This window comes from Meriones unguiculatus, chromosome 21 (assembly GCF_030254825.1).
Source record: "Meriones unguiculatus strain TT.TT164.6M chromosome 21, Bangor_MerUng_6.1, whole genome shotgun sequence".
NCBI lineage: Eukaryota > Metazoa > Chordata > Mammalia > Rodentia > Muridae > Meriones > Meriones unguiculatus.
Window position 1 is genome coordinate 17,233,474 of NC_083368.1, and position 17,847 is coordinate 17,251,320.

At 39.3% G+C, this 17,847-nt stretch overlaps 1 protein-coding gene across 4 annotated transcripts in view; it reads left to right on the top strand.

Moving 5' to 3' along the window:
• Positions 1–17,847, top strand: part of Hycc1 (hyccin PI4KA lipid kinase complex subunit 1) — a 70,992-nt gene that overhangs the window by 31,216 nt on the left and 21,929 nt on the right. For 3 of the 4 annotated variants that reach the window (XM_021662133.2, XM_060373871.1, XM_060373872.1), the window contains exons 3-8: positions 5,764–5,865; positions 11,245–11,424; positions 12,470–12,550; positions 13,106–13,221; positions 13,544–13,639; positions 16,774–16,890. In XM_021662133.2, the coding sequence (XP_021517808.1) occupies positions 5,764–5,865; positions 11,245–11,424; positions 12,470–12,550; positions 13,106–13,221; positions 13,544–13,639; positions 16,774–16,890 (692 nt within the window). The remainder of the gene's footprint in view (positions 1–5,763; positions 5,866–11,244; positions 11,425–12,469; positions 12,551–13,105; positions 13,222–13,543; positions 13,640–16,773; positions 16,891–17,847) is intronic. The other variant, XM_060373870.1, reaches the window with a different exon arrangement.

The following is a 17,847-nucleotide window of genomic DNA, read 5'->3' on the forward strand; positions in this document are numbered from 1 at the left end:
TGTTTTCACAGCTATAGAAACACTAAGACAATGCCTATCTGCTAATTCTTTCCCATTCTTGCCTAGAGCCCAGATACCTAGGAGACACAGTAGAGAGGACAGAGCGGGCAGGGCAGCAGTGTTGGCAGTAGTGTGTCCCAGTGTCTGAGGGAACAGAGTCGTTATCTGGTTAGTAAGAAGGGATGTAAAGCCAGCTGGAAAGGCTGCGTTGGTAGGTTAGTGCTGTTGAGTAAATAAATACATATATTAAGGATGTAGGAATTCAATTTCTCTCTGGGAAAGGCATCACAAGCCTGGAATTGGGATTTTTGATAGGAAATCATGGAGTGGAGTTAGACCAGAGTTGGAAGACTTGAGTGTGAAGCATGGTTTCTAGAGATGTATCAGATACATACATGCATATGTACATTTCCTGGTGCTGCTCCCAGAGGACCTGTACTGGCCCCCTCTCACACAGCAGGGTGGCAAGCACCTAGGTCTTCTTTTCTAAATACAGTCTTTCACTAAAAGAAATTAAGAGTATGAAAACATAAAAGTTTCATCTAAGTAATGCTTTGTCAGTAAGGCACATTGCTATGGCATAGCAACATTTTGTGAAATGTAAAAAATTTAATGCAAAGATAAGGAAACTTTTCCATTGGGAGAAATGGGTGAAGGAATCATAGGCTACATGAAACAAAAAGTAATTTTAGTTTCTCCCTGCTCAAATTAAATTTACCAAAATTCCAATGAATTTGTTTTTGTGATGTTTAATTTGCCTTCAAATTTATATTATTACCAATTCAAGGAAAGGAATTTCCTATCTCTTGCTTATTTTGGTGGGCATTCCCCGTCTGTTAATGTGTGTTGACAAGAAAGCAAGATTATCAGCAGTGAGCCATGTAACACAAGGTAGAAGAATGCTTAGGAATAAACATGCTGAGAGCTCTTGGAATGAGACTACCATTTCAGTCTATGGTGTAAGACTTCATGTTAAGAAACCTAAGAAAGAAAATATGTTTAGATTTTTAATTTTCATGTGTGTGTTGCATGCACACACATGTATACACATGCACTTTAAAAAAAAAAAAAAGGCATCTGATGCCTTAGAAATGGTTGTGAGCCAGCAATGGATTCTGGGGATAGAACTGTGGTTCTTAAGAAGAAAAGCAAGTGTTCTTAACGGCTGAGCTATCTCCCTAGCCCCCTCCCCCTGGTTTTTGTTTATTTTTAAAAACCCTGCTTGTTTGCTTGTTTTTATTTTTTATTTTTTTAAGTAGCACAACTATGGCAGCGTTATTGTAATTGACTTGAGTGGGCTGAGAGTTAGCAACCTGTTGATTGGATCCCAGTTCTAGTAGATAGTTTTACTGAGTGGATCATTACGGCTCAATCAACAGCATCAGAAAGGTTGAAGTAGGTCATCTGTAGAGGTGACCTTAGCTCCGTGTGTCCTGGTCACAGTGTGAGCTCCTACTTTCACAGTCTGACTCAATAGCCTCTGAAACTCAGAGACAATGCAGTTTGCTTCCTGTAAAGTTTTATCTAAAAATTTACACGCAATATAAACAGATGTAAAAGTTTTTTTAGTGGCTGGAGAGATAGTTAGGGCTTGGGTGAGGGTAGGGGTAAACGTACTTGCTACCAAGTCTAATGACCTGAGTTCGATCCCTGGAACCCACAGAGAGGACCAAGTTGTTTTCTGACCTACACATATACACACACTAAAATAAGTAAATAAATATATATAAATGGGAAAGTTTTAAAAATTAAAAAAAAATCCTTTTAGAAAGGCATTTAGTCTCTGAATGAGCTAATTATTAATAGTATTTTAATAGATTAACAAGGTGATTAAACTCGTTTCATGAGTAGTTAATATTTTCAATGACTTATTTGTAAAAACAAGTTCAGATTGCTTCGTGTTTTTCTTAATGCTGTGCGTATATTGTCTAACAGATTCCAGACCCTTAATTTTTTCAATTTTCTGATATTCACTGAACCTCAATATGTGGCTCAAAATTTTATTTTAATGTGTGAAGTTGTTGAATGGGGTTTTTCTGTTTATTGATTCTTCACCCATCTGCCCATCTTCATTAATTCTCTTCCACCCAATCCATATCACCTCCTTACATTTTAAATGCCATCTGCCAAATGGAACTTTAGTATGAAGCATCTGTTTTCTTAAATTGCCAAGAATAATTTCAACATGATTTTTTATTTTTGTCTCCATTTCTTCCTTTTGTAACATGCGAAACCTTAGCTGGTGATTGAGAAAGCCAACAGTACTTGAGTTCATCTGGTCTTTAAGATCAGTTTTTCAAAGCACCATTTGTTTTGTTTTACTTTTTATATTTTCATTTTATGCATATGGATGTTTCATCTGTCTGCATGTCTGTGTACCGTGTGCAAAGACCAAAAGAGGAAGTGGGATCCCTGGGACTGGGGTTACACATAGCTGTGAACCCCGATATAGGTGCTGAGGCTAGGAATTGATCCCCGGTCCTCTGGAAGACCAGCCAGTGCTCTTAATGCTGAGCCGTCTCTCCTGTCTCCTACCCAAAGCATAAAGCACTATGAGCACAATAGTTATACCCTTCTTTTCTATAGAAAGGTGATTTTCCGTACATCACTACCGTGAGATAGTGATGGCATTTTGAGCTGAGGATGATAGCTATCTCACTGATGTTAGAGGCATTTTTTTCTCATTTTGCAGCAGCAGCCCCAGGACACTTTACAGACTTTGAGGTTTCAGAAAAGAGATGTTCTTTTGTCTCTGGCTATTTCTTTTTCTCTTTTAAAAATATTTTATTTAATATTCATATATACATATGTGTTTTGATCAAACCATTCTACCCTTTTCCTTTTAATTCCTTTCCTAACCTTCCCCCTCACTTTTCTCTCCCATTTTTTTAAAAAACATAAAAAAAAAAAAATTCCACTGGCTCAATGTATTGCCGCCTATGTGTGCATGGCTGTGTGACCATCTACTGGAGTATAGGTAACCCCTCAGGCCTGCATTCCTGAAGAAAATTGACCTCCTCACACCCCAGCAGTCATCAGTTGCTAAGAGCACCTCAGATAGAGGTGGACTTCATGAACCCTCCCCTGTCTCGGCTGGGACTTAGGCTGCTTGATCTTGTGCCAATCTTGTGCAGTCTCAATGCTGTGAGTTCATGTGTGCAACTGAGCTGTCGTGTCTGACAAATACTGTTTCATTCCAGACATCTACTCCCTCTGGCTCTTCTAGTCATTATTATAGCTTATAACATTCACAAATAACACTATTGATGACATCTCGCCCTGGTAGGATGCATAGAACCTTCCATCACTGTGAAAGCTAGTTGGTAAAGAAGAAGCTTCTAGGGTGGTACCAGCTTAATTTTTCCATGTCAGATATGTGTTATCTTTAGCCGTAGGGTTTTACCCCAAGTTCTGGAGGGTCACCAAGAACAATGGCAAAAACAAAGGAACAAACAAAAAACAACCCTAGAATTTGGAGGGAGGGTGTTTATGAGACTCTACTGAATAACAACTCAAAAAGAGGTAGCCCATACCCTGTACTGGGCTTTTTCTTTGATAGGTCTCTAGGGGTATCATTGTCTCCCGATATACGGTAACTCGTTTTTTATATGTATGTATATTTTAGGAAACCTCTGTGGTAGTCGGTTTCCGTAAGACGTGTCAAGGCATTTAGTGTTAGAATTAAATGGAGGTGAGGGTGGGAGGGCAGGGTAGAAGAGGGGGGTATGGGAAAGGGGAATGCTAGAAGCCTTTAGCTAATTTCACAGAAAATGTATACGTCCATATAGACTATCTAGTATGCTTTATACATATCTTTAGGCTTATTTTATTTAGGAGATTAGAAAGCTGAGACTTATTTGATTATCACTCCCTTTAATATAAATTTTTCCAGTGTTAGGCTTCTCTTGATTATATGATAGAAATGGAATGTTGCCTGAAGGTCTTTTGTTACTATTGAAATATTGAAGACTGCCCTAATCTCTGCCTTATGTAGCAGTGCGGTGAAACTGCTTTTGTTGTGGTGGCAATTGCTGCTATTGTTCTGGAGAATGGTGGAAGGTTCCCAAGTGGTTCACATTAACTTGCCATGCTGTAAACAAAACTCTTATTAAATTAGAAAAACCTATTTACTTACATGTCTTCAGGCAAAATATGACCTGTTTTTAAAGAATCTTCCCAAGTACAGACAATGCTAGTTTCATTTCTTAGTCTGTCACTCGGAATATGAGGCTCTGTGCTGAGTAATGGGGATGGCGAGGGGGAGAAGACAGCTCTTTCCCTCAAGGAAAAAGTAAAGTAAAAACGAATCAAATAACCCTGCTGCAAAAAAAAAAAAAAAAAAAAAAAATGACACAGCTTAATTTTCTCTGCATACTTCTACATGTATAAAGCCATGTATTCTAGCCGCAGTTGATGTTAAATCATGAAATACTTGGATATGTGAGACACAGTGCATGTCTTAGAATAACTGTTAGGAATATCTGGAGGTGTTATGTATACTGATGGAGGGAGGGTGGGAGAGAGTGAAGGGAGGAATTTGAATGGGATCAATGGCTTGGAAGACAAATACTGCTAGTGATATATGCTCTGAAAGATAAATTTTTATTATTACAATAAGTTTTCCATTTTTCTCTTGCTTTTTCATCCACAATTATATGAAAAGAGAGTCTCTCTTTTCATCCTTGTCTCTGGTCTGTAAGGTCCCTGTCTGGAAAGGTATGCTAGCAGACTGTGATTGGTTGACTGTATTTTAGGTAGAATTAGGAAAATGAATTTGTGATAGTACAGTTATGAATTCTCCAGTTCTGGGGACTGTAGGTCTTCTGCCCAAACACAGTGTAGACTTATCACTGGAACTCAGGAATATTTGGATCAGGGGACCTGTGGTGTGCAGGTTAGACCTTATCAGGTCTTCATGTAACAAGAAGCAAGATCAGTAAGCCTAAGGAGATCACTCCTGACACTTCAAAGATAGAGCTTTATCTTTACATGTGGGTCAGATTGTTTACATGTGGGTTTAGATTGTTTACAATCTAAAACTGTAATTAAAGATGAAGGTTCTTCATTTTCATGTTTTGTGTGTGTACTGCATGCACGTGTGTATGGGTGTTGGGATGTGTGGATTCTCTTCCACATGTGCGAGTGCATGTGAAGGTCCACAGTTGATGCTGAGTATGTTCTTTGCACTTAACTTCCTGGGCAGGGTTTCTCAGTTGAACAGTGCCCACAATTTGGCCAGTCTAGCAAGCTAGCTTTCCCTGGAGATGCCCCATCTCTATCTGTAGAGCCCAGGGATTGCAGGCAGCATGAGGCTGCTTGGCTTCTAAGTGGGTTCTGGGGATCCTGATTCTGGTCTTCACATTTGTGCAACAAGTGCTTTATGTGCTGAGCCATTGCCCTAGTCCCAACCGTGAAGCTCTGATGGTGATTTACCCTGTGAGTAAGAAGACAATAAAACATGTTTTTAAAAAATGTGTTGTTGTTGAGTTATAATTCACATCACATAAAATTCACTGTCTTAAGTAAGAATTCAGGATTGGTTTGATTTTATTTACTTTTGTTCTTGTTCTTTTGATATATTTATAAGGTTGCATCAAATGCCAGCATGGATTTTTAGAAACTCCATGTCACCTAAACACTCTTTCTCAGTCTCCCTCTCTCTCCTCTAGTCTGAGTTAAATGACCAATACATATTTTCTTCTTTTGAATTTTTCTGCTTTAGAATTTCGTAAAAATAAAAAAACTGTTTTTTAATTTGTTTAGACACTCCCAGAAACATCTTTGCCAAATTATGCCACAAATTTGAAAGACAAGAGTTCTTTAGTTTCATCTCTCTATAAAGTTATCCAGGAACCACAAAGTGAGGTAAGTACTTTACAGTGTGCATTAATAGTATTCACTTGATTGTTTTTATTTGATTATGAAATATAACATACTTATGTAAGGTAAGAAAATATGTATGTTTGCAGAGCACTGCAAAATAGTAAAATGAATTTTAGTACACCCTTCTCCAGAACAAAAACTAGAATCCTTCTATATCCTCAAATCCATCTTTCTTGGCATTCTCCTCTCTGTGTGTTTCTGACTCTCCATAGCCTTGAAAGGTCTAGGTTACTGCAATTAATTTTTTTATTCAGCAAATATTTATGTACCTGCTATGAGTCATTATTGTGGTTAACATTCGGGGCTCAAAAACCGGTGGTGTGAGATATTAATCCTGAGAGAGAAGTGGAAGAGACTAAGCAGCCATGGCTAACTGACTCTTGATGCTGTGGTTTGCATGTTTGTTCCTTCTAAAAATCATCTGGAAACTTCCTTCCCATTATAAAAAATATTAAGAAATGAGGCTGGGATACGGTTAAGTTTTTGCCTAGTATATACTGGGAGAGTTTTTGCCTAGTATATACTAGGTCGTGGGCTCAGTTCCCAGGGTAAAGAGTGGGAGGAAAGACTGGGACAGTTATAGGGTTGGTGCTGTTCTCAAGGTGAGTCGGCCTCCTTAGCTTTCCTGCCCTTTTGTCTTCTGTTGGAGGTGATGCAGAAAGGAGACTCTTGGTCTTAGACTGCCCAGTCTGCAGAGCAGTGAAGGAATGCATTCTTTATAAATTACCAGGTCTCATAGCAACAGCAACAATGAAAAACAGACCATGGACAAATACAGATTTTCTGTGACAAATACAACAGATACTAGCAGGAAAGTATAGGGAGACCGAGGAAATGCAAGGCATTTATTGAATGGTATAGTTTGGCCTTGCCAATGCCTTTCCTCTGGGACTAGAGAGAGACAAAGTACTGAGGTAGATGGAAAGGAGATGAGTTGCATAATTCCTTTCGTTTTTGAGCTTAGGAAAGGATATGATAGGTTTAAAATCAACCTCAGTCTCTCTCCGTGTGTGTGTGTGTGTGTGTGTGTGTGTGTGTGTGTGTGTGTGTCTGCATCTCTCAGTCTTCTGTGCCTCTGTCTTTCTCTGTCTCTCTGTATATGTCTCTTTTCTCTCTCCTCACTTTGTAGCCTTGGCTGTCCTGGAACTCATTATGTAGACTAGGCTGGCCCCAAATTCGTGGAGATCCATCTGCTTCCAGAGCATTGGTATTGCTGGCCACCATTAATATCTTTATTCAGTTCTATTTATTCTATTCATACTGCAGAGTCCCATCCTGCATGGATCCATGGGCCTTTGTGGCAAGACTGTACAAAGCAGGAGATTTTGTTATTTGAGTAATTAATTTGTGTTGGAGGAGTATAGACCAGCCCAGATCCTACTTGTTATGCTGTGGAATGCAGTGTAAATGAGATGCTAACAGGTTTAGGATTTTCCTGACAAGTCATCAGACTTCATCCGGAATAGCTTCATCAAACAGTTTTGTTTACCTTGTCTTCTCTTCACCAGCCTTCTTTCCTCTTCTTTCTTGGGGTCTCATGTTGCCGAGGCTTCCTTGACAAACAGTCCACAGCTTCCAGTGAGCTTGGGCTACAGGTGTGTGCCACCATACTTGCATAGCCCATTTTCTCGAAGGGTTTTGCTTTCAATAAATTTCCATTTCTTTTCTTTTCGAGATTATGATTACATCATTTATCTTTCTTCTTTGTCCCTACAAACCTTCCCATATATACTTCCTTGCTCTTTTTAAAACTTGTAGCCTCAAAAAAAAAAAAACTTGTAGCCTCTTTTTTATTGATTATTGTTTCTTACCTATCTGTATACGTATGTGCATATATATTTTTCTCTAAATACATAAGTACAACCTGCCCAGTCTTTATAATGTCACTTGTATGTGTGTTTTGGGGACTGAATGTTTGGTGTTGAATAACCAATTTGTGTGTTCTTTCTTGGAAAGAACTATCAGAAAACCTCAACCAATCAAAATACAGAGTTGTGGCTCACAGGCCTAGTGGCTACCCCTATAAAACACTCTGAACCTAGGGTTCAGGGAACACTGCAGAAGAGGGGCCAGAGGATCAAGAATTTGCTGCGAGGCTGTGTCTCGTAGTGATATCGAAGATACACCCATAAGGCTCACCGTCATGACTGCCAAACATGAGCAGAACAAGGACAGCGATAGGCAGGCTAAAGTGGACAGGAGAAAGGCCAGGAAGCCACAGCCCTACACAATAAGCGACAGGCAGCTAAGGGTTTGCTTTTTAGAAATTTCTGGATGCAATCTGGAAGTGGTGACCTAGGCTACTGTCTCAGCACCTGTGAGGCTGAGGTGGAGGTATTGTGAATTCAAGACCTGGGTTGCGTAGCCTCACTCTGACTTTACAAAAGAAAAAGGTGAAACATTTTTAAACATTCTCTGTTTGATTTAGAATTACTTCACCAAATAAAGCAAATGTAGCTTATGTACATTTTTAAAAAAATTAAATCTTATCATTTACTCGTTAATATTTTAAACTGCTTAAAATACGTTTCTGTCTGTCGTGTTTTGAGCAGGCTGCTGTGGGAAGCGTTCATAGGACCAATTTATTTTGCTGTTTCAGTTTAGAGCATTCCTGTTTAACTTTAAGGAATAAAGCTCTTAACAGGTCAAAAACCAAGAACTTTTCCTTTTCACAGTTGTGATTCCCTCAAGGTAATTAACAGGCTCACCTGCTCCACCTTGCACACTGTTCTCAGTGTACGTGAGGTACCATCCAACCCGACTGCAGGGTGCTCGGTGCGCCTGGTTACCATCCCCCTGGCTGCTGTGACAATGGCACATCTCTGTTTGCGTTGCTAGGCACTGGGAACAGTGTGAGGGTGCTCCGTGGCCTGTGCTCCTTGGAAGCACTGCTGCAGGGCGCTCTAAGCTGGTTTTGCTTTGATTCTTATTAATGTGGGTGAGACACTGTACGCTGTGTGCTTAAATTATAACTTAGTCTTTCAAGTATTTCTAGAAGTGTTTCTGCAACATAACCGTGTAATTGACTTCAGTGTTGTTACTTTTTGTTTGCTTTTTAGAGTAGTTTGTCTTAATTTGGAAATATTCCCAAAGAGTTGATGCTGTCTTTTAACAATTTTGAAACAGACATTGATTTTGTTGATATTGATTTTGTTGGTATTTGAAGTCTGGCAAGTTTATCATTTGGATTTACTAATGGAATTTTTCCATTATTCAGTTAATAAATATTTAGTGAATGCACATGGTATATTAGAAGCTGCTAAGGAATATGGGCAAGAAAAAGTAGACGAAACTCATGGTCTTGTAACACAGAATTCATGTTCCAGTAGATGAGATAGAAAGTAAGGAGATAACTGAATGTACAGTGGTAGCGGTAAAGCTGAGGAGGAAAGTGTGTGTTGGGACTAAGGAAGTGACAGAGGGACACACACACAAATTCATTTAACATACATATTTGTGGCACTGGCTTTTCTTAACAGTTCTTTAATAACCTAATATGTTTGACAATGTTTCTGTGAGGAAATGTATTCCAAAATATAACTGAGTCATTAGCAACCCAGCATGTTTAGTTGCATACCTAAAATGTACTAAATTATCTGTGCCTGTATCTCTCACAATTCATATTATCATTCTGTGACATTTCTAAGAGTCAGAAGATGTCTCCTTTCTGGCTCTTGTGAGTGTGTGCTGCCTATCATGGTACATTTACAGGACAAATATGCCAGATCGTTCTACTTACAGTGTGGTGGAAATCGACCATGTTTCTGTATGAATAGTCCTTTGCAAGCTGTAAAGCAGCAAACAGATGTTGGTATTTATCTTTATTGGCTTCAAATGCATAATTTTATTTAATCACTTTGCAACATGATTTTTTTCTTCTCTTTAAATCTGTCTTCATTTAATTCTGCTTTCATTAAGCAAAAATCCTTTTAATTTGGGATTTGAAACTGGTTCTAAAAAATTTGAGTGTGTTTTGATTAAAATTGATTATGTGTTCTTACAGAGTGTCTTGAATGAATTTTCTAGCAAGGTTCATAATTGCAAATGCTTCTTAAACTTACCAAGCTTCCTGAATTGATTCATTTAAAGCTTCTTGGGGGTTTGGAAATTCGAGTGTTGGGGCACACTGCAGAGTCCCTTGAGGCCTTTGTTTTGTTTGAAACAGTCTTACCTTTTGCCTTCTAACCACCATTGTGATATGGAAAATATACCTGATGGAAGAGTAGCTCTCGGAAGGTAGATGGTTTTCCTTTCTTCCTTCCTTCTTTCCTTCCTTCTTTACTTCCTTTTTTTTTGTTTTGATTTGTTTTGGTTTGGGTTTTTTGTTTGTTGGTTTTCCGAGACAGGGTTTCTCTGTGTAGCCCTGGCTATCCTGGAACTCTCTCTGAAGGACAGGCTGGCCTCAAACTCAGAGACCTTCCTGTCTCTGCCTTGAGTACTCGGATTAAAAGTGTACACCACCACCTTATAAACAGACTGCTTGTTTGGTTTTGTGCCTGTCCGTGTGTCCTTTCCCACCCCTGTATGGGAACCATGTTCCCAGCCCTGTTTTTAGGAGAGGCTAGTTGGACATTAGCCAAAAGCGTTTGACCTATTACTTAGTTTACTTATTTAGTGTACCTAGAGTTTAGACTCTTCATTGGTTTCTCTTTGCTGCAATTATTGGTCACAGAAATCTGCTTGTTATCTTGATTTAGTCTGCTGTCTGTTAATGAAATTTCTGGTTTGTTCAAGTTCTCCTGAGAAACAGTACCTGTGAATCTCCTGCTGGATTTGATCATGCTTTGGGCTTATCACAGTGTATGACTTAAAGTAACACTTGAGAGATGTTGAGAGCCTGTAACATGCTTTTCCGATTTTTAAGAGTCTTTAATAAAGATCTAGTTAGCTCTAACAATGTGATTGGGAGTATAGTGGGAGAGGGAAAGGCTGTAGATGATTCTAACTTATGCATAAAATCCAGGAGCAATAACCATGCCTTACCAGGGGTTTGGGTGTGTTAACAGCTCTCCTCCCTGGGCCAGGACTCCTGTTTCAGTTTCTTCTGCCCTGTCGACAGCCTTTTATGCTGACTTCTACTTTACTAAGAAGGCATTGAGGAAGAGACTTGCTAGAGCCTAGCTGAGAAGCAGAGCAACATGAGTTGAGTAACAGTACTCGCTGTAAAGCTGTAGAGTCTTTCTGATGTGTTATACTGTCCTGCCACTAGAATTTAGAGCTTTCTGAAAAACTGGGCAGTGACTGGTTTTGCTTCAGGAAAATTAAAGCATCTGTGTATCTCAGACTTAAGCATTCTGAGAAACCTTGTATGATTCATACAGTGATGTTGTAGTTCACATGTGCCATGTCATCTTCCTCCAGTTGCTCGAGCCCGTGTGTCACCAGCTCTTTGAGTTCTACCGCAGCGGGGAGGAGCAGCTGCTGCGGTTCACTTTGCAGTTCCTCCCGGAGCTCATGTGGTGCTACCTCGCCGTGTCGGCCAGCAGAAGCGTGCACAGCAGCGGCTGCGTCGAGGCCCTTCTTCTAGGGGTCTATAACCTGGTTTGTATTTGCAGATTAACAAAGCACTGCTTTGGAAATTTGCGTTTCAGTTTAGCAAAAGCACCATTCATTTAAAAAAAGAAAAGAAAAAATAAGCTACGGGTATTGGGGCACCCATATAGTTCTCTAAACAAGTTTTTATGGGTTGAATGAAAGTCAGAGCATTTGAGTTTTCTTATAGAGATAATAATAGTACTACCACCAGTGGCGTTTTATTTTATCTTTTTTAAGATGGTGTCTCACAGCATAGCCCTGACTGGCCTGGAGCTTGCTGTGTAGAACAGGCTGGCCTCAAACTCACAGAGACCTGCCTGTTTTTCAAATGCTGGGATTAAATGTGTGTGCTGCCATGTTTAGCTACTACTATTATATCTAAATTTTTGAACTTAATATCTTTGAGTTTATCTATAAGCTATTGTGTGTTTACCTTCACAAAAAAGTAGAAGACCTATTGTGAAATTCCCTAGTCAGCCCTTGGAAGTCCCCACTGACTCCTGGGTATGTGCCTTCCATTTAACAGTTTGTGTGACTCAGCTTGAGCATCAGTTATGAGGTGACATTCCGGATACTTATGGTCTGTGTTCTTTAAGATGGAAAGGAAAGGTGTGGTCCTTCTGTAGACACACCTCATGTTTAATTGCCTTAGAGCATGTGACTCGCTGGTGAAGACCAATCACTATGCTGTCTGTGTCGCAGCCGTCCTGAAAACAATGGAACTATAATGTAGGTGCTGTTTTCCATGCTCAACTACAGTGCTGTGCTTGGCTTTTGTTCAGAAAATGCAACAGTGCACGTTAACTTCTGATCCTTATGGGTTATTGATAATGGATTACCAATGTAAAAGATTTTTAACTGACTTTAAAATTCCTTTTATTCTGGTCTTAAAAAGTTTGTCATACATGGAAAAAAGGGAAGGGAGAGATGTTGTAATTAATATTGTAGTCTCAAAAAAATTAACCCTGGGACAATTGTCCTAATAAGTTTATTTTTTAAATGTTATATGTGAAAGGTGATTATTTTAAGATACTTTCTTTTACTCTTGTAGGAAATAGTTGACAAACAGGGACATAGTAAAGTACTGAGTTTCACAATCCCATCTTTATCCAAACCATCTGTGTACCATGAAGTAAGTAGCTTTTCATCAAAGTAAACTTATTGGGTCCTAAGCTCCAATAGCCCCCTAAGTTAGGGTGTGGTTACCTGTGCATAAAAGTGAATTATTAGTACCTCAAAAGGGACTGATTTTTGCCACACAGATTATTTACTGTTCCAAAAATTAAATAAATTCAAATCACTAAGCATTGAACTGAGATCTGATAATGAGAGCCTTATTGGAAGTTTTTGTTTTTTTTTACATCTTTGTATGATGGGTACGACTCACCTTAATTAGTGGGTCTGTGGGCAGGGGAGTGGGGAGTAGAAGATATAAAAATACCTTATTTTTTTCAGACATTTTTATTTTTGTGTATGCCCATCTCTGTTATGTGCTTTATGGTAGAATTTTAGAAATTAAACTTTTTTCTTTCCATTTGTGGTTTAGTTTTTAAATTGTATTAAATCTTGGAGTGGAAATTTGATAGGCAATCTGGATATTCCTAAGCTATCTGGTGCCCCTAGTGAACACTTTCCCTGCTTTGTGTATGTAACTGTCACTTTTAACAGAACAGCGTTCTTTCCTTAGCCTTCCAGCATTGGGTCTATGGCTCTGACGGAGAGTGCGCTGTCCCAGCATGGCTTATCCAGAGTTGTGTACAGTGGCCCCCATCCCCAAAGGGAGATGCTGACAGCACAGAACAGGTATACTGTGGAGACCCGGTTCTTCTCCTGTGACACCGAGTTGTTTAAGAATTATTTCAGTATAGTGTATGGTATAGTGGATAGTGTTAATGAGTTAAATGTAGCACATGTAGATACTGAGTCATGTTATAAAAGAATGAGACATATCCAGATTTGTCCTTGTACTTTGCTCCAGGCATTATCTGGAGCATTGAATTTTTATGATGTGTGACTACACTTGCAAAGACTTCTTTTTCCTTTGTGTTTTCCTTACTGTGTTTGTAATGTGTAATTCTCGTTCTGTTGCATAAGATCTGATAACATGCCTTTGCTTTGTCTTCAGGTTTGAAGTGTTGACATTCCTTTTGTTGTGTTATAATGCTGCCTTAACCTATATGCCCAGTGTTTCTCTTCAATCACTGTGTCAGATTTGTTCAAGGTAAATCAAAATTCCTATGTTTCTCATATTGGAGTATATGAATGTAGGATGCTAGTTTGTTGCAAACCCAAGTTATTTTTGTTTTGTGTGTTTGTTTATTTAAAACATTACATAAGTCAATATACAGTTCATCTCACCCAGCACGTAGAAGGTGACCTAAAAATAGTAGCTACCAAAAAACCATGATGATGAATATCCATCTGAGTAATGTTTGGGGAGAATAGTAAATTAGAAGGGGTTATGTTACATTTAAAATCATGACATAGTCATAACCTTTTAATTTGTGGAATGTGATGGGTATTTCCTTTTATCTGTGTTTAGTTTGTTCTAGTTTGGTGCCAAAAAATAAGAGAAACATGGCATCATTTTTCTTCCTTTAAAAAAATAGAGGGAAGGGGAGGAGGACCTCCCGCATCAGTGGACTTGGGGAGGGGCATGGGAGGAGTTGAGGGAGGAAGGGTGGGATTGGAAGGGAATGAGGGAGGGGGCTACAGCTGAGATACAAAGTGAATAAAATTTATTCAACTAGTAAAAAAAAATAAAAATAAAGTGCTCTGGTATTTTAAAAAATAGAGGTAAAGTTTGATTGCTAGCATTATAAAATAACTTTATTTTCCTTTCTGATATTCCTAGATTCTCTAGTTTTCTGTGGTTAACATTTTTTAAACCATAGACAAAACTAAGGTTTTTACTTTTTAAAGGTCAAGGAAATAAGAGACATTACGGAGTTAAAGAAGTTAGGTGGAGATTCATATTTGAGTAATTTATTCAGGCAAAAGAAGGGCAAGATGGCTAACTTTTTTTTTCTTTTTTATTATCATTTATTACAATTTATTCAGTTTGTATCCTGGCTGTGGCCCCCTCCCTCATTCCCTCGCGATCCTGCCCTCCCTCCCTCATCTCCCATGTCCCTCTCTTAGTCCACTAATAGGGGAGGAACTCCTCCCCTTCTCTCTGACCCTAGCAGGTCTCATCAGGACTAGCTGCATTGTCTTCCTCTGTGGACTGGCAAGGCTCCACCCCCCAATGGTTAACTTTTTTATTGCTGTGGCCAAATCCTGACAAAAGCAACTTAAGTAAGCAAAGAAGAGTTTATTCCAGCTCACACTTGGAAAGTCCAGTCGGTGCTGACAGACGAGAAAGGCATGTGCTGAGGGTGGCTCTGGCTGTGGGCCGCCTGCCCCACTGCCTCTGCGGTTAGGAAGCAGACCCAACCCCAGCCCATGGTACAGCGCTGCCCATATTCAGGGTGGCTCTCTCCTCCCATTGTTAAACCTCTCTGAAAGTACCTCAGAGACATGCCTCGGACCCTGTTTCCTAGGTGTTTCTGAACTCTCAGGCTCCGTGTAAAAGAGTCTTTTACTGAAAGGTCCTGTGACCCTGTACTACCACCCCACCCCCACACTCCCAAGTTCCTTGTCTCCTCTTGCCACCCCTGAAGCTGGTTCACTGAAGAGCTTCGCTCACAGATCTCCCTCACCAGCCTGTGGGCCCCTGTGCTTAGTTTCTTTCCTCAGTCCTCAGTCTCTTGTGGGCTTTGTTCAAAGAGAATGAACTGAGGATCCCTCTTTTCACAGTGTTCTCCATGGTTAGCGTATTGTGTGGTAAAGGTGAAAACTAAGGGCAGGAAGCCCCTCAGTGTCCCTTGTAAAATGAGTCTGGTGTCGCATTTTTGTTTTTACACAGAATTAAAGTTGGTTTTATTTCACATGCAGCTGTTGTTTCTGTTTCCCTGCTTACCTTTTGTTCTTGGTTCTAACAGTCTTGAGTTTCTTTCAATGTCAAATGAGCATATGTTTATGCTTTGAACTAAAGGCCTTTTAAGAAAATATTTTTGTGGCCTGGAGAGATAGCTCAGCAATTAAAGAGTGCTCATTGCTCTTGTGCCCACATAGGATGGCTCACATCTACCTGTAACTCTAGTTCCAAAGGATCCAAAACCCTTTTCTGGTCTCCTGGGGCATCCACACATACATGTCCATATGCACACAGAGACGCGCATACACAAAAATAAAAATGTCTGAAAAAAAGAAGGAATTTTTATATCTTCTTCCATGGTAGGCATGTGGAAGATGGGCGCTCAGGAGGCAGTTCTCTCTCCCCCTTGTGCGATGCTGGGATTGAACTCAAGTTGTCAGGCTTAGTGATGAGTCTCCACTAACTCAGCCCTCAACAGCTCCAGGCAGGGATTTTGAACAAGGGAAAAAGATTAATGCTGCGTCAAGTGGAGGCTGAATCAGTAACAACACAAAATGAAAAAGCAGCCATTTAAGGGCAAATGAACTAAAATTAGAAACTTCTTGTTTGTCCTCCAAGTTTATGTTGGTAATAAACATTTTAGGAGATACAGGTAAGCACAAGGAAGGAAAATAGGTGTGTAATTCTATAGAGCAACAATAACTATGACTTTATATGAGAAATACTATATAGCTATTTATTATAACCTCCATCATTTAGATAGACACTCCTCCACACACACTGGGGCTGAAACTCGGGGTTTCATATGTGCTAAGCAAGCACTCCTCCACCAAGCTATGTGTCCAGCCCAAAAGAGATTTGTGTTTGGTTGGTTTGGGTTTTTCTCAAGACAGGATCTCACTGTGTAGCTCTGGCTGTCCTGGAACTCACTATGTAGAGCAGGCTGACTTTGAACTCACAGAGATCTACCTGCCTCTGCCTCCCAGGTGCTAGGATTAAAGGTGTGCATTCCTACATCTGTCAGGAGCATTAACATTTTTTTATCTGTCAGAAATTTATTATAGATATTTCATGAAACTTGAGTCTGAGTTATAGTGATTTTTCTGACCCTGCAGTTTATACAAAGAATATAATCAGAAATTAAAGATTAAAGATCTGTTGATGATAAATTCCATGTAATGTCCCCAGAATTATTGATAATTGAATTGATCAAAATTAGTAAATCAACCAGTGAGTGTGTGATTCACCAGCTGCACACACGGCCTGCCTTTGGCTTTACAATCTTTTCCCAGTATAACATATTCAGGAAGTGTTACAGGCAAATGTTCTGTTTGGGATATTGTTATATAGGTACTAGGTTGTTATTTTTATCGTTGCTCATAAATATTAGAAAAGTGTCTGCACTGAACAAACATGTTTCTTTTGGTTATTTCCAGAGTCTGTGTCTGTGGATACCCCCGACAACATGTAAGGAAATACAAAGGCCTAAGCAGCAGGATACCGATTTCGTCTGGCTTCATGGTGCAGATGCTCACAGGAGTCTACTTTGCCCTGTAAGTGTGTCTCACATACAGAGCACACTGGTCCTTCTTTGGAACGTTAGAGCTTGTCAGTCTCTATAACAGTATAATCTCAATATATAAACAATCATCATATTTTTATGGAAGAATAGGAATCAAGTTCTTAATAGTTTGATCATTTAAAAAATGTATAAGTTGTGCAGAATTTCAAACTGACTAAAATACTTCATCATTTTTTAATTCACGGTCGGAATGAAAATGGATAAAATGTGAATATGCAGTTCTTCTGCATATGGCTTTTTTTGCTGTGATTTTCAAATTAGATTTTTTTAATTCCAATGAATTTTTTGTTTCTTGAAATCTTAACTCTTAAAAAGTATTTTGGAGTATCTTCAAGCAGAAATTTTTTAATTTATTAATTACCAATATCGGTGTTTAGTCTTATGTAGTAACTTAGGTAACAGTATATATTTGAATTCTGTCTTGTAATTCTCATGTGATGCAGATGATGAGGCACTTTGTATTATATTCACTTGATACTTTAATATACTCTGGTAGAGCAGAAGCTTCTTGACTGAGGAAAGAAGGGTTTAGGGGCCAAATCTGGGCTGAACCTTGTAAAGTTTTACGGAGGCACAGTTGTGTTCACGCGTTTGCACACCAGCTGTGGCTGCCTTCCTGTTTCAGTGGAAGCAAGCATTGAGAAGTTCTGATAGAGAAGCATGTCCCATGGTTTAATAAAACATTGGATTTGGGGGGGGGGGATTGGTAGTGGTTGATATTAGAGACAGCATGGCCTTGAATTCCTGATACTATCAGCTTCTCCTCAGAGTCTTTATAGACGTGTGTCAGCATGCCTAGCTCTGAAAGACTTGTTTATCCCCCTTAAAAAGAGCTCTGCTATGCTTTGTCTTAGATTGTCAGTATTGCCCCACAGGGCTTGGAGGCTCCAGGTTTTTCTTCTTGTTTCATTTTGAATGTCTTCTGTTG